General features: G+C 49.5%; 1 protein-coding gene across 2 annotated transcripts in view; it reads left to right on the top strand.

The window, feature by feature from the left end:
* The window catches only part of PODXL2 (podocalyxin like 2), a 31,591-nt gene extending 19,108 nt beyond the window's left edge, over positions 1 to 12,483 (top strand). For both annotated transcript variants that reach the window (XM_086755922.1, XM_086755923.1), the window contains exons 3-8: positions 871 to 1,760; positions 2,803 to 2,877; positions 5,877 to 6,033; positions 7,635 to 7,696; positions 9,380 to 9,559; positions 9,871 to 12,483. In XM_086755922.1, the coding sequence (XP_086612048.1) occupies positions 871 to 1,760; positions 2,803 to 2,877; positions 5,877 to 6,033; positions 7,635 to 7,696; positions 9,380 to 9,559; positions 9,871 to 10,080 (1,574 nt within the window). In that variant the 3' untranslated portion in view covers positions 10,081 to 12,483. The remainder of the gene's footprint in view (positions 1 to 870; positions 1,761 to 2,802; positions 2,878 to 5,876; positions 6,034 to 7,634; positions 7,697 to 9,379; positions 9,560 to 9,870) is intronic.
* The last annotated feature ends 1,252 nt before the right edge of the window (positions 12,484 to 13,735 follow it).

Raw genomic sequence — 13,735 nt, 5'->3', positions numbered from 1 at the left:
CTCTGAGCTTAACGTGTCTGATGTTACAGATACTCTCCTTATCCTGGGATCTTGGCTCCTTGCTGGGCTTCCAGAAGCCCAGCCTGCGCTAACCTTACGTTTGTGAGGTGCATCTTTCTCCTTCAGCGTCTACATTTGTCTGTCAACATCACAGGCATTCGTGCTCAGAGCCACAGAACAACTGGGGGCTGAAGTTGAAGGGGAGGGGGTTAGTTAGATTTGGCTCCTGTTTCTGGCTCTTGTTTCCCTGCAGCAAAGAAAACTAATAACACAGATGTTTGTGGGTTGACTTTTCTGCTGTGAAGTGCTGTACAAACTAAAGTTCTGCATTTCAAAGATGCCCAGGTTGATTCAGGTTTTGGTGATATTACTGGGGCGTACTAGGGAGTAGGATTTGGTTTGCTGTGCTGTTGTTTCTGTTCCCTACTATTTCCCATTACCTTGTGGCTGACTTCTGCTACCACTCAGTGTCTTTCTGAATCTCATGTGAATTTCATCCCTGGCTCCCAGCTTAATTCCTAGCACTCATAACCTCACCTTGGAGGTGCCAGGAGTCAAAGCTACTGTTTGCAGATCTGCTGGATAGCAGGTCTGTGAAAACACCTTCAGGACAGCAAGGAGTGGGGAGAACGAGCACGTGAATTATCCCTAGGGAAAGTAGATTCACTGGGATGGGACAGGGAGCTGGGGAAGTGCAGAAGGTTGCCCTGCACTTGTCAGATGGGATTGTTCTTTTCTGTGGCAGGCTACCCTCTCCTAGAGGGTTTCTGCCATCTGACCCCATCTCTGGCTAGACATTTATCATGGGGCCAGCTCTCTACCTTTCAGAGTTCACGGTTACTCGGGATGTGACATGAAGTCTCTTTTTAGATTACAGCTTTCCTGCTGCTTCTCAGAAGGCCCTGCTGAAAGGGAATGGGACACAGGTAAAAGACAACTGGGAAACGGCCACTGTCCAGCCACCAGCAGAATTTGTTGAGCCTGACTTGCATACGCCTTTCTCCAGCACGCTGGAGGAGGAGGAGGGCCTGCTCCCTATAGACCGCTCAAGAGGAGGAGTGGAGAGCCTCCAGACCTCCAGGCCAGAGGTTGCATCTTCTGAAGCAGTGAGCCAAGAGGACTCCTTCTCCCTTCTGTTTTCCACAGCCTCTTCTAGGCCAGGCATTGTGACCGAGGCAGCCATAGGAGGACAAGAAGAAGACTCTGTTCCTCCAGGCTTAGACCTTGGGAGCAGCATGGGACCAGGTCTTCTGCCTGTGTCCTCTATTTTTTCTACTACTACTGCTGCGAGGTCTCCCAGTATTTCAGAAGAACCCTTTGAGGTGACAGCTGGGGATATGTGGGCTGGTGGGGGAGCAGATTTGGAGCTAACTGTGGCTACCACGAGAGCAGAGGTTGCAGAAACCATGGTAGAGGCTGGCGGGGAAGAGCATTCAGTCAGAGAGGACGTCTCTGAGACCACGATGGGGTGGGAGATGCTGGAGCCCACGGTGCTAACTGAAATGGAGCAGACCGTGGAAACGCCTGCGGGGACACCCTCTCCTGGAGGCACCTCCCCAGGCACCCAGATGCTTTCTGGCAGTGAGCAGCACCTCACTTCTTCTGCGGCTCTGTGGGACAGGGCTGATGAGCCTGCACTGGATCCCATTTGGAATGACACTGAGTTAGCCACTGAGGCGACGGAGAGGAGCTTGTCACCGCAAGCTGGGGATGCCCGCATAGCCGTGCTGCCAACAGAGCTGCCCTGGGACTCAGCACAGGTAGCACTGGGAGAGGGAGTGGGTGGGAGGTTGCAGTGGAGATATTTGGGTACTTCTCTCCTGGGGAGTGTTTAACCCCTTAAGCTTACCCCACCCCTCCGAGTCTGACTCTACTTCTGGTAGAAGTAGCTTTTTCTTTTCACCCAGCCAAAACTGAATTTTGGGGAGAGCTTTTCCCAGCACTTCATAAGGGTATCCGTTATCCTTGGTGAAAGCCCTGCCCCTTCGCATCTTCCCCAGAAAACTGCTGCTCAGAATCCTGTTTCTGCCCTCTGGGGCATGTGCAGCAGCAAAAGCTCCTTGTTTCTTCAGCCTGCATTATTGGAAGTGTCGGGACAAAAACGGCCCCAAGGATTTCTTGAAAGGGAGTGAGAAGGAAGTGCTATTTTTGCTGCTGCTGCCTGCAGGGACCAGATGCAGAGCAGGTGGAGCAGGGTACAGTGATCTGTGAGGATGTTAGCCTAGGAGAGCCCATGGGAGAGGAAGTGTAAGGTGAAGTGCAGTTCCTGAATCCAGCAAACTGGCAGCTGGTTAAGGGAAGATAGGTAGTGGGAGCTGGATGGTGAGAAAGTACCAGGGAAAGCTTTTAATTTTGCTTTCTACCCCACAATACTCAGGAGCATGAGCAAGTGACTTGGTCCCTCTGTGCATTCGATCCTGTCTGTGCACTGCTCACCGGTTTGCTTAAGGACCAGGGAGGCTCCTGGTTAGGTTTTGTGTTAAGTGCTCATCACATTCAGAATTAGGCTGCAGGCTAGAGAGCTTTCCGCTGAGTACCCAAGTCCTCCTGCAGTCTAAATAGAGGTAGAAGGTAAGCCAGGCTTTGGCAAGCTGGCACAGCAGCCTTGTCCCTGCCCCATGTGCTAGCACTGAAATGGTGAATCCTCCTTAGTGCAGAGTTAGAGGACAGTTACTTGCTTTGACAAGTGCTTCTTGGGGGTATGACATAGCCCCTTGCTCCTGTCCCTTGTGTCCCTTGTGCTTTCAGCAGGAGAGCTGTATTCGCTACCTGAACCCAGCTGTCTTTGTCTTTTCTCTCCAGGTGATCTGCAAAGACTGGAGCAACCTTGCGGGGAAAAACTACATCATCCTGAATATGTCAGATAACATCGACTGTGTAAGTCAGTCCAAAGAGATTTGATGGTATGGGGGGAGTAGTGCTTAGAGATGTAGAGGCAAGCACAGCTCTTGCTGTGTCCTTTCACTAAAAACATTTTAAAAGCAGTAAATCCCAAAGTCCCTATAGAGGCTGTAGAGAGAAGGGGAGGAGGACAGAAATATTCCTGTTCTCCAAATGGGGAAAGAGTGGGTGGAGAGAAGGTTTTGCTCCACGTCTAGCACATGTCAGTCCCATATTGGATTTTGACTAACTTCTGGCTGCTAGTCTGTGCCAGTCAGTACCTGGATTGTCACGAGACATGAGAGCTTTTAACATTGCACCTCTTACTGGAAACGTGACAGGATTGGAGTGTGATTCTCCTTCCCTCTCTTCCTGTTCCCTCCCCTCCTTCCACGATATAATCACGTTCCTCTGATGGCTCAAAAGAATAGGGACTTGCCATTTGCAGTGTGAATGGTTCAGTGTCAAGCAGCTGTCACTAAATCTTCTTTAAGTGCCTCTTCTCCCCACCCTGTTATCTTGTGTGTTATCTGGGTCTGTTAACCAGCTCTGCTAATCCGGTGCCTGTCCATCCATCCCGGTAAAGCTGCAGTTAATTCATGAGCCCAGAGCCCCTTGTGGATCACGGCTAACAGGGCTTGTTCACCTCTGCTGGGCCTTTTATCAGGCACTTTAAAACCAGTTGTGAAAGGCCTGGGGTCAAGGTGCTTTTCATAATTCTAAGAAATGATTAGAGCCTGACAGCTTGAGACCAAAATGTTTCATCAGGGAACTGTGTTCTGGCCTCGTGTGCCTGCGCTCTCGCTTGCTGCGGCTCCTGCTCTGCGCAGAGCTGGCTGGTTTTGTTACTGCAGGGTGGCTCTGTGGCACTGACCTATTTCCACTACTGGTGAGTTGTTGGGGTTGTTTTTGTGTGTGTGTGGTTTTTTGTTTGGGGTTTTGGTTTTTTTTTTTGTTGGTTTTTTTTTTTTTTAATGTGAAATTTTGGGGACAGAGAAGACAGTGGAGTGGAGCTCGTGTACACAATAAAGCATGCTGATTGTTTAAAGGAAGATGAAAAGTCAGTCTCTTTCCTCTTGATTTAGACAGACCAGTTTACCCTTTGGAGGATTTTAAGTATCTCCCCTGCAGTTCACAATTGCAACTCAGAAAATCAGTCCTTGAAAACCAGAGTCCTCCTACCCTGTTTCCTCCACGTCCCAGTCACCATTGCTCTTTCTCCCATCTCTGTGGAGTTTAAATGCTTGTTAATTTTGTAGTGTATAGTATCTTCCTTCCTGTGGTCATTTGCATTTGGGTTGTTCAAACCCACTGGAAGGGTGAGAACTGAAAAGCAGATGTGCAGGTGTCTCTTGACCAAATAATATCTTTACTGTTGAATCCTCGGTTCTGCTGTGCTGAAAAGAGACAGTGCCCTGCGAAGGCAGGACTGAACTGTTTTTCTACTTGATTTCATGTTTCAAAACATATTTCCCAGCGAATTATTTGTGCTGTCCTCCCCCTTATTCAAAGGGACGCTTGTCAACGTACATATTCAACATGAACATTGCTTCATTCCCTGCCTCCCATTACCAATTTTCATGGCTGAAGCTGGAATCAAGCTCTTCGCCAGCGTTGATGCAGTTTGTTTCCTACCCGTGTTAATTTGCTCAGTTTGAGCAACCCGCCTACCCTCTGCCTGTCCCTTTTGTTTTCTGGTTTCTGTATCCGAGCCCTGTAGTGTTTGGATTTTTGGGGCATCAAGGGACAATCTGCATTGCAAGTGTAGTAGTTTAAATTAGTGTAACTGGGAATTCCTCACATGTTTCCTATGTTTTGATGGCCTGATCTGGTGTGGTACCAAGTCCCAGTGAAAAGCCAGGGGACATACAAGATGCCCCGTGCAGGGGGTGGCACTTTGAGGTGTAGTGTTCTTCATAGCGCCGGGCTTTTAGCTGCTGCAGGTATTGTTGGGTTAAGCTGGCAGCCCATTTGTCTTCCTAATGGGCTCTGGGCAAGGCAGTCGCTGCAGTCCCTCTCTGGGCACATCTCCTACTCAATATACCTGGGAGTTTTGCCCAGGTGAGGACTGTAGGATCTGACCCAACAGTGGTACCTGCCTACGCATTGGGAGGTGACCTCTGCACATGCATTCAGGCTCCTTCACAGCTCCCTTTTCTCCACCACAGAGAATTTATCAGTGCTCTGTAACTGATACCGGTGCTCTGCTTGCCTTTCACTAGAAACATCTCAGCTGTGCCGCCCTCCTGCTCTTGGGCTCACCTGGTCCCCCTTTCTCAGCATCCCCCAAAACAGAGCCACAGGCTGTGAGCAGGAGCCACAGCTGAGCAGCAGGGCGCTGCATCCTCATGCTGCCCCTCCTGCCTCCCCTTGCCGACACCCGTTACCTGATGAGAGGAGGCACCGACAGGCCCTTGTGATTCAGGCCCCAGTCTTCGGTGTCTTTTCCAATTAGGCCATTTTCAGCACAGGCCTGTGCCTGCCCTGAGCGCTTCAAATTGCCATGGCAACAAGAGCTCTCCATTTTATTAATCATCTGTGTGGCCTTCAGGTTGGCATAGCAACTGGAGATAAGAATAGAAACACAGGAGTGAGAAAGCGGGAAACGAGCCCACCCAGGGATGGCTGAAGCATGTCAGGCTGACCAGCATCTGCTGACCCAGTGCTGGCTGCAGGGAAGAGCTTAGCTGCTTCCTTCTTGCCTTACGCCATAATGTTCCTTCAGGATCCCTGTGTGCCAGGGGAACTGGGTTCGGCACGATGTGGAGCGTATGCTGGCTGCAGGAGCCCAGGAGGAGGCTTGGTGCATCAGGAGATGTTTGTGGGTCCAGCCTGGGGCACTGAGGGTGTGCGGTGAGCATCATACCAGGTTTAGCATTGCTGGCTTTTGGGCATGCCTGGTTCAGGGGTCTCAGCCCCGCAGCCATGCCAGCCCTGCAGTGCTACATCTGCCCTGTTCCCTCCACGCACTCACCAAGGTCCCTTTCCTGTGGCAGGAGGAGTTCCGGCTGGAGAGGGGCCCCCAGCTGTTGGCACTGGTGGAAGATGCCTTTTCCAGACAGGCGGATGGACTGCAGGACCGCTGGCTGATCTCTCTGAGCAAACCCAATGAGAATGACAAGCACTTGCTAATGACACTGACAGGGGAACAGGGTAAGTGCTGGGACAAGGAGCCTTCCCATGATGAGGGAAGTGTATTTAAGAGGCTCTCAAGTGGAGTTGCTCAGCTTTTGCTCTCCAATCCATTTCAATCCCACCAGTTCCCGCTGTTAACTGGACTTGAGGGGTGGAGGGGGACTGAGGACGTAAGACCCTTTTTCTTCACATCTGCCTTCTGCCTTGTCACTCACTGCTTGCACAAAGCTCCATCTTCTGCGCTTTGCCTCCTGCTTTGCTCCCTCCCTGGATTGCTTTCACTCAGGCATCCGTCAGCTTCATCCTGGTGCTTATTTACTCTCCTCCATGGGCAGGCCACTGCGATGCCAGGACATGGCAGCCTGCTCTTGGGTCACTTCTTAACACTTCTTAAGTCTTAGCTGAACTGGGCCAGTCCTAACGGTGCCTCCTCTGCATCCTCAAAGAAACAAAAGCTGATAGTGAAAGGTGGGCTGAGCTGGAACATTTTACCATCTCTTTAATCCTCTTCTGGTAGCGGAATGTTTTTCCTGTACTGCTTCTGCTGCCTGCTTAGTGATGGAGGCCTCTAATGTTGACATTATGGCCTGTATGAAAAAACTCCAGCAATATTCTAAATTGCCCCACAGTGACAGGAAAATAGAACTCACATTTAAGTGGTGTTTGCTGTATTGATGCCTTAAATCATTGCATCTCTCCCAAGCCCTTGGGCTGGAGCACATTCCAGTGAAAAGGCTTTAGTGAGCATTTGGTCTTCTAAACGAAAACCTTCATGCCATCACGACTGGGGACGTCCACCTTCCTGGAGAAGAAACCAGGTCTGAACTCCAGCAGCACAACCAGGCTGGGAGATATCCCTGAGTTTAGAAACCTCAGGAACAAAAGTATTTTCCTCTCTGAATAATCAAGCTTTTGTTTAGTTCCTCTTTTTACTGCTATGCAAGTGAAGGGAGAAATGTCCCTCAGCCTCTGAATCCTTCCTGACTGCTCCTGCTCTCCTGGCTTGGATTGCATCCTAGGAACTGTTAGGGAAAGAGGATCCTGGGAGGGGGTAGCTCAGTGTGGACTGGTGACTCCCTGGCTGAAGCTGTCTCCTCCTAGGAGTGGAGCTTTTACAGCACATCTCCTGCAGCCTCTGCTGTTGCACCAGGTGCACCACATTGCTAGGGTGTCCTGCAGAGCAAAACCACCCGCCAAAGTGTGACAGGTGAGCATGGAGCTCTGTGGGAACATCTTGAGTGCTGCAGCTCGGGATCAAGTTGTGCTGGATGGAGAAACTGCATCAGGCAGCGTAGACCCCTGCCTCCATGACTTTTTGGATGTTGTAGCCTGCTCCCAGAGGAGACAGAGATCCTGGGAGTTTTTGTGGCTGTGGGAAGGGCACCTAGCTGCCTCCAGTATCAGTTTGTGCCTGGGTGTTTCCCCCCGCTTTAAAGAACATTTAGAGGTACCCTTGGCTGTGGTCCTTGCATTCTTTCAGCCTCCTGACATAAAGTAACTGAACAAAAATGTGTGTTCCCCTGCCTCCGTCCCGTCGGGGATTTCGGAGGGATGAGCACGTCTATCTGAGCTAACCTGAGCTGAGAGCAGCACTGATCTCTCCCTCTCCTCCTTTACAGGCGTCATTCCTACAAAAGATGTTCTCATGGCACTGGGGGATGTTAAGAGGAGCTTAGCCGAGGTAAGAGCCTGTCTGTCTGCATCCATTTGTTAGGACTAGCTATACAATTAAAATAAGCAACTTGAAAACTGGGAGGATATCTCAGCCTAAGTGAGTGCTGAACCACAGCAGGCAAACAGATGAGTCAGACACTTGGCAAACTCCCTTCTCCCCTCTCTGGTAGTTGCTGGGCCATCAAATGTCTGCTGCCATTAAGAGAGTAACTGTGGGTTATTCCCTCCCTGCTTTTCTGGCTTGGTTGTGAAGCTGCTTTTCACACATTCCATTTTGTTGGAATATTTGGTCTCATCCCTTCTACGCTATTGCCTCTGGCAACACAGGTGCTGCACAGCCCCAGATGTGGCCCTACAGCTGATTTACGTACTTTGGCAGCTCTCAGTAGCTCAGGCTTTGCTGAAGGAGGTGGGAGAGGTGCCTGTACTAGACGGGACACGCTCACACACCTTCCTGCCATCCCAGGGTCTGCATTTCACTCCTTTAGACAACTGCCTACACAAGGGCAGGCAGAGGACCAAAGGCGATGGATGCCAGACTCCACTGCCACCTGCCTCTAGCCCTCATGTATTCCCCTCTAATCCCGGACAGCTTGGAAGAGGATATTGATGAGGACAAGTTAGTCCCGTGATCTCTGACTTTTCCCCTTAGGCTTACGGGATATGTAGGCACTGAGGGCCTGATTCTGCCTGGGTTTTTTACACTGCTGGAGTAATTCTGCTGACTTTAGCAGCAGAGCTGGGCCACTGCCTTGCTGGCTGCATGCTCTCAGGTTTTTCCCTGACCTAACAAACCAGTACGGTTAGACAAAGCAAATTAAGTGCTCGGTGCTGCATTGATTGGCTTACACCAGAGAAAGTGTGAAAAGCCAACCCTCTAGAAATTTTGTGACCGGACTATGAGCAACAAGAACTGTCCACAAAAAAACTATTTGTGTCGGTGCAAGGTTTGACTTCTTTGTGCAACTGTGACCCTACATGAATGTCCATCCTACCAGAGCAGCCTCGCCACCTGCCTCCAGCTCTATCAATAATGAAATGCTGCTCAGTGCACTGACCTTGCGCTAGCACTGGCTTGGAAGGAGGAGGGAGGATATTCTTACATCTGTCATACTTACTATCAAATTGATACGTAACCTGCTTGAAATCTGCCAGGTCACTGAGACTAACGTTGGGCTTTGTTTGCTGACAATAGGGGGGCTCATTTCTAGAGCAGCTTTTGGAATCAGCAGGCAGCTGTCCGTTTTCAAGACCTTGGAAAGACCGTTATACTGTCTTAGGACCAGAGCTTTAATGGAAACCTATTTATTATGATTTCATTCTCTGTCACGCAGTCACCAAAGACTTAGCACCCATCAATGGCCCATACTTTGTCTTGGGTACTCTTAATCTTGAGCAGTTTCTCCTGTGAAAGCCTCCTTGTCTTGCACGTAGGTGTGCTTGTGCAGGTGATCTAGGTAAGATGGGGCCTACTGTCATTTGCTGACGTGTCAGCTTTCATGGAAGATGGTGTTAAATTCAGTCATGTGCCTTCTAGTCATGTAAAACAGTGTACATCCTCACTCCGCAACCCTGGCTTTTAGTTCCTCTGCCCACAGTGATGGTCCTGTACTTGGACCCTGGAAAGTCTGAGTAGGATCCCACCTGACTGCAAGCCATGGGATTTAGTGTAGCCCTTTCTTCCTTCTAGATTGGCATCCAGAATTACTCAACCACGACAAGCTGCCAGTCGCACCCCAACCAGACACGCAGTGATTATGGAAAACTCTTTGTGGTACTGGTGATCATTGGCTCCATCTGTGCCATCATCATTGTGCTGGGGCTCATATACAACTGCTGGCAGCGACGCCTGCCCAAGATGAAGAACATGGTGAGTGAGCGCTGGACAGGTGGGGAAGGTTCCTGGACTCTTACCCCTTGGGATGGAGGGGATTGGAAAGCTAAGGGGAATTATTTTCCCCTGTCCACTTACTGGACGTAGCTGGATACACTGCTGGAGCAGAAAGGGGTAAAAGAGATGCAAATCTGTCTTGCTGTGCTCGGGACAGCTCATTTCCACTGCAAGGGCTGGGCTATGAGTAAACTTACCTTTTCCTGCTGACCCTGCAAGGTCCTCTGTGACCCTCATAGCCTGGTCTGAGTGCATGTGGTCTCCATTTGTGTTCCTCTCATCCTTTGCAGTCGCACGGTGAGGAGCTGCGCTTTGTTGAAAACGGCTGCCATGACAACCCCACCTTGGATGTGGCCAGTGACAGTCAGTCGGAAATGCAGGAGAAGAAGCCAAGTGTGAACGGTGGAAATACCATCAATGGCCCTGACAGCTGGGATGTCCTGATCAATAAACAGGCGAGCGAGGATGTGGATGTGTTTGAGGAAGACACGCATCTTTAGAAAAAGAAGGGAGGGAACCACCCACTTAAATACACTTGTCTCTCTCCTATCTTGACTGATGGACCACGGGATCAGGTGGCTTCTCAGGAACCTCTTAAAGGCTTGGGACAGGTCAAGTCTTTGGGCAAGCTTTCCCAGGAGAAGTCCTGAGCCTGCATCTGAGGCTTGGAGCCAGGAGGATCACTGAACAGAGGGAAGTGGGAGGGGCGGATGTGTAGGTCTCTGTGTGTGTTCCTGTCAGTAGCACCAATGCTTTCATCACCTTTAAATGCACTTACTGTAGCTCTCTGGTAGTGGCTGAGAGTGGCTGGGCTTGAGAATCAAGGCAGTGAGGCTAAGTCTCCCACTGAGAGTCCAGTTTTGGGGAGTAAATTCACTTTGGGACTGCAGCTGGAGCTATGGCAGCCAGATCCTGACCCTGAGATCACAGTCAGTCCCTGCAGGTGCAGTAAAACCTGTCCGTCCTGGATGGAGGGGAGCTAAGACTCAGTTAATATCCTGGGCAGGCTTTGCATTCCATGTGTGAAAAGATTTTTTTTTTTTTTTTTTTTTTTTTCTAGTGCTCTAGCATTCAGCTGCTAATTAGCTGGGCTGATGTTTACATCTAGGGAAAACATCCTGCTGTCATCTCATTTCCCACCTCGCACCACAAACAGCCCCACTCTGTTTGTCAGCTCCACAGCTCCAAGCTGAGTTTGCAAACTTTGAGCACTTTACCCTTGCTTGGCTGATTGCAGAGAATTTGGTGCCGTGGTGCGGCATCTTAGCTGGAAATCTGCTTTAGGTTGGAGAGTTGCTCAAAAAGGACACTTACCTGCCTCTTCCATGCAACAGCCTGTGAAATCAGCAGCAAGGTATCCCTTGTCTAAGTCTCAATTTTAGACTGGCGGGCATTCTCCACTCCTGTTCCATTTTCCAGGTTAGTTTTGTTTCATTTGGTCTTCTTGAGGTACATGTAAAGACTATGTGAGACTTTTTAAACAGGGAGAAAAGTAAAAACTTGGAAACAGGTAATTTTTTGGTCCTTTTGTTTCCTTTTCAGCATCCTGCCCTGAGGAGGAAGAAGTGTTTAATGTCCCATAGGTATAAATTGGGGTAACATCTTTAAAATCACTGCATTTAAGCAAGTGTGAAAGCCAGTTCAGATGCGATGAGAATCAGATCTAAGAGCTCCCCAATGAACGGTTCTCAGGCATGCCTCAGGCAACTTGGAGGCTCCAGCTCCCTGAAGATGTGTGATAAGGCACGTGAATATGCATAATTGTTCTCTGAGCCCTGCCTAAGCACGGACTCAGAACTCCTGTCAAGCCTGAAGTCCCAGAACATTTGTTTCTTCTGTCATCAAGGGATTGAGGGACTTGCTTCAGTTGGGGGCAGCAGTATTCCTCTCTGGTACGGTGATCTGCATGCTTGCTTACTGCAAGATGCAGCTTTGCGTTTGCTCTTTAAGGGAACCTTTGTACAGAAAGACCCCAGATACGCAGCCTGATTCCGAGCCTCTAAATCTATCCTGGTATGTACAGATATTTTTAGCGTGTTCATCCTTGATGTGAATGTCTAAAGTCAAGGTACAAGAGTCTGTTGTTTCATTTTGCATAGCGCTTTGCATACAAACTGAATCACAGATCACCTCGATGTAAGACCGCGTTTATATCAGTCTATTAGGGAGTCAAGAAAGGTAATAGCCTTTAGTTTCCTATCCAGAATCCAGTTTTCAGTGGCTTTATCCTGCCTCCTTATCATTCCCTGTGTTAGTAGGAGATGGTGACCATCAGCTCCTTTTCTGACTTGTTGGTAGGGTTGCAGAGAAGCTCAGAGGAGTTCCCTCTCCTGCCCCAGCACTTGATAATGGGGGACAGCCCACGTATGTGGGCGGCCACGTGTGGCTTTCCTCTGACCACCCCTTGATGAGTTTGATGGATCTGCGCAGTGAAACTGCACAAGTTCAGTGGCTGTGTTGATGGCACTTTGGGTCTCACAGGATTGTTGTTATGGGTGAGTAAAGTAAAGCATGGTGTTAAATTTGAGTTTGTATAGCACTTAGCATAATGGGGCCTGGCATGGCCGTGGCCTGTAGGCAGTTTCACCATATAAATGTTTCTAGGTCCAATAATCCTCATTAAATATGTTTTTAATGCCCAGTGGCTGTTAAAAAGGTGGCACCACCAGTCAGATGTGAATCAGTTCACCCACAGAAACATTTCTTTGTTGCACTTCATTACTAGGAGCTGCTTTGCTGCCCTGTTTTCTCTCCAGTTCACTAATTCAGAGAAACAGCAAGGTGCTGCTAAAGCAGTGCTGCTGGCTGAGCTCAGCACCTCCTAATCTAGTGTGAAGTTTTCAAACTTTCAAGAAACCAAGGGGGCTATGCAGGCTTATTAATAAACTAGCAAGTTCTCCTGATTTGCTCTTCTGGCTTCTTATGACCTGAAGGTTTTCCAGAGACTGTAGAACTCTTTTTCTGCATTGGGAGCATCTGGGTAGTCTTGAGAACAGCTAAGGGTGGCAGTTGTGAGGCTCAGAACAACTTTCTGCTGTCTCTGACAGAGTGCACCTGGCTGTATGATCTCAGTTTAGCTCCAGAAATCTACTGGTTAATGGCATTTCGCTTTAGTCTGGTGGTACTTTTTATACCTTTACCATTTGTTTTTTCTCTGTATTATTTTTTTTGCACTAGGCTGATCTTGTTAAGTCGATTGCACTGTTGTCCCTTTCCCACCAGCCTTGCAGAGATGGGTCATCTCCGGGGACCTGCGGGCTGGGGAGGGCTGTAGGGAGGCTGTTGATAGCCCACTTGTGTTCAGTGCTTGGATTCGCAGCTCTGGACAGGGAGGATTTAAAGAGGAAGAGAAACTTTATCTTAGCATTTGTAACAGGAGGCTTTTCTATCACCTTAATGTAGTTAAACTTCTTTTTAACAAAAACTGTCAAAGACGGACTTCTCAGAGCGGTGTGCCAGGCGACAGAGAGGATACAGGAGACAAAGACAAAACTGCTTCCCACCTACTTGGACATCAGAGTAGTCTCATCTGTGAAACACTTGATCGCACTGACACCTGGTGGCTGCTGGGAGTTGGAGACAAAACATTTTTAAAAGGACTTTTTTTCCCCCCCCTCTGAGCTCTGGATATTTGTTTCCTGTGACCTGCCTAGGACAGTCACCTGCTTTACTCACCGGGGGCTGCTGGACTTGCCCGTGAGCAGAGGGGCTTGTGCGGGGCACGTAAGGGATGGTTTGTGTGAGGACATCCCCGCCTGCAAAACAGTGAGATGGGACCTTCCCCGGCATCACCGTTCTAGAGGCCCTGGGTAGCAACACAGGGTCTCAGCTCCGTCTCCCCCCTTTCTCCTCCACTTGACCCCTCTCCTCCCAGAAGCACGGCCAGAAAGTAGAGGCTCCAGCTTGAAATGGAGATGATTCTTCAGTGAGAGGATCAGGTGCTGGTGCGAGAGCCCTGTGCCCCAGGAAATGCTGGCGATGGCATTGGCTGGATGCACGGCCAGCATCAGAGTGGTTCTCCATCTCCATGGGATGGTGGCCAGATGTGGTCTGGGATGGCTAAGCTGCAGATAACTTCCAGATGTTGCCTGGATGTCTAAAGCTGTGTTTATAATATGGAGTCCAACAGGTGCTAGGCCTTTGCATCCTGTGGAG

This window comes from Chlamydotis macqueenii, chromosome 10 (assembly GCF_036417535.1).
Source record: "Chlamydotis macqueenii isolate bChlMac1 chromosome 10, bChlMac1.mat, whole genome shotgun sequence".
NCBI lineage: Eukaryota > Metazoa > Chordata > Aves > Otidiformes > Otididae > Chlamydotis > Chlamydotis macqueenii.
The sequence above is the reverse complement of the archived record's forward strand: the minus strand, read 5'-3'. Positions and strand labels throughout refer to the sequence as shown.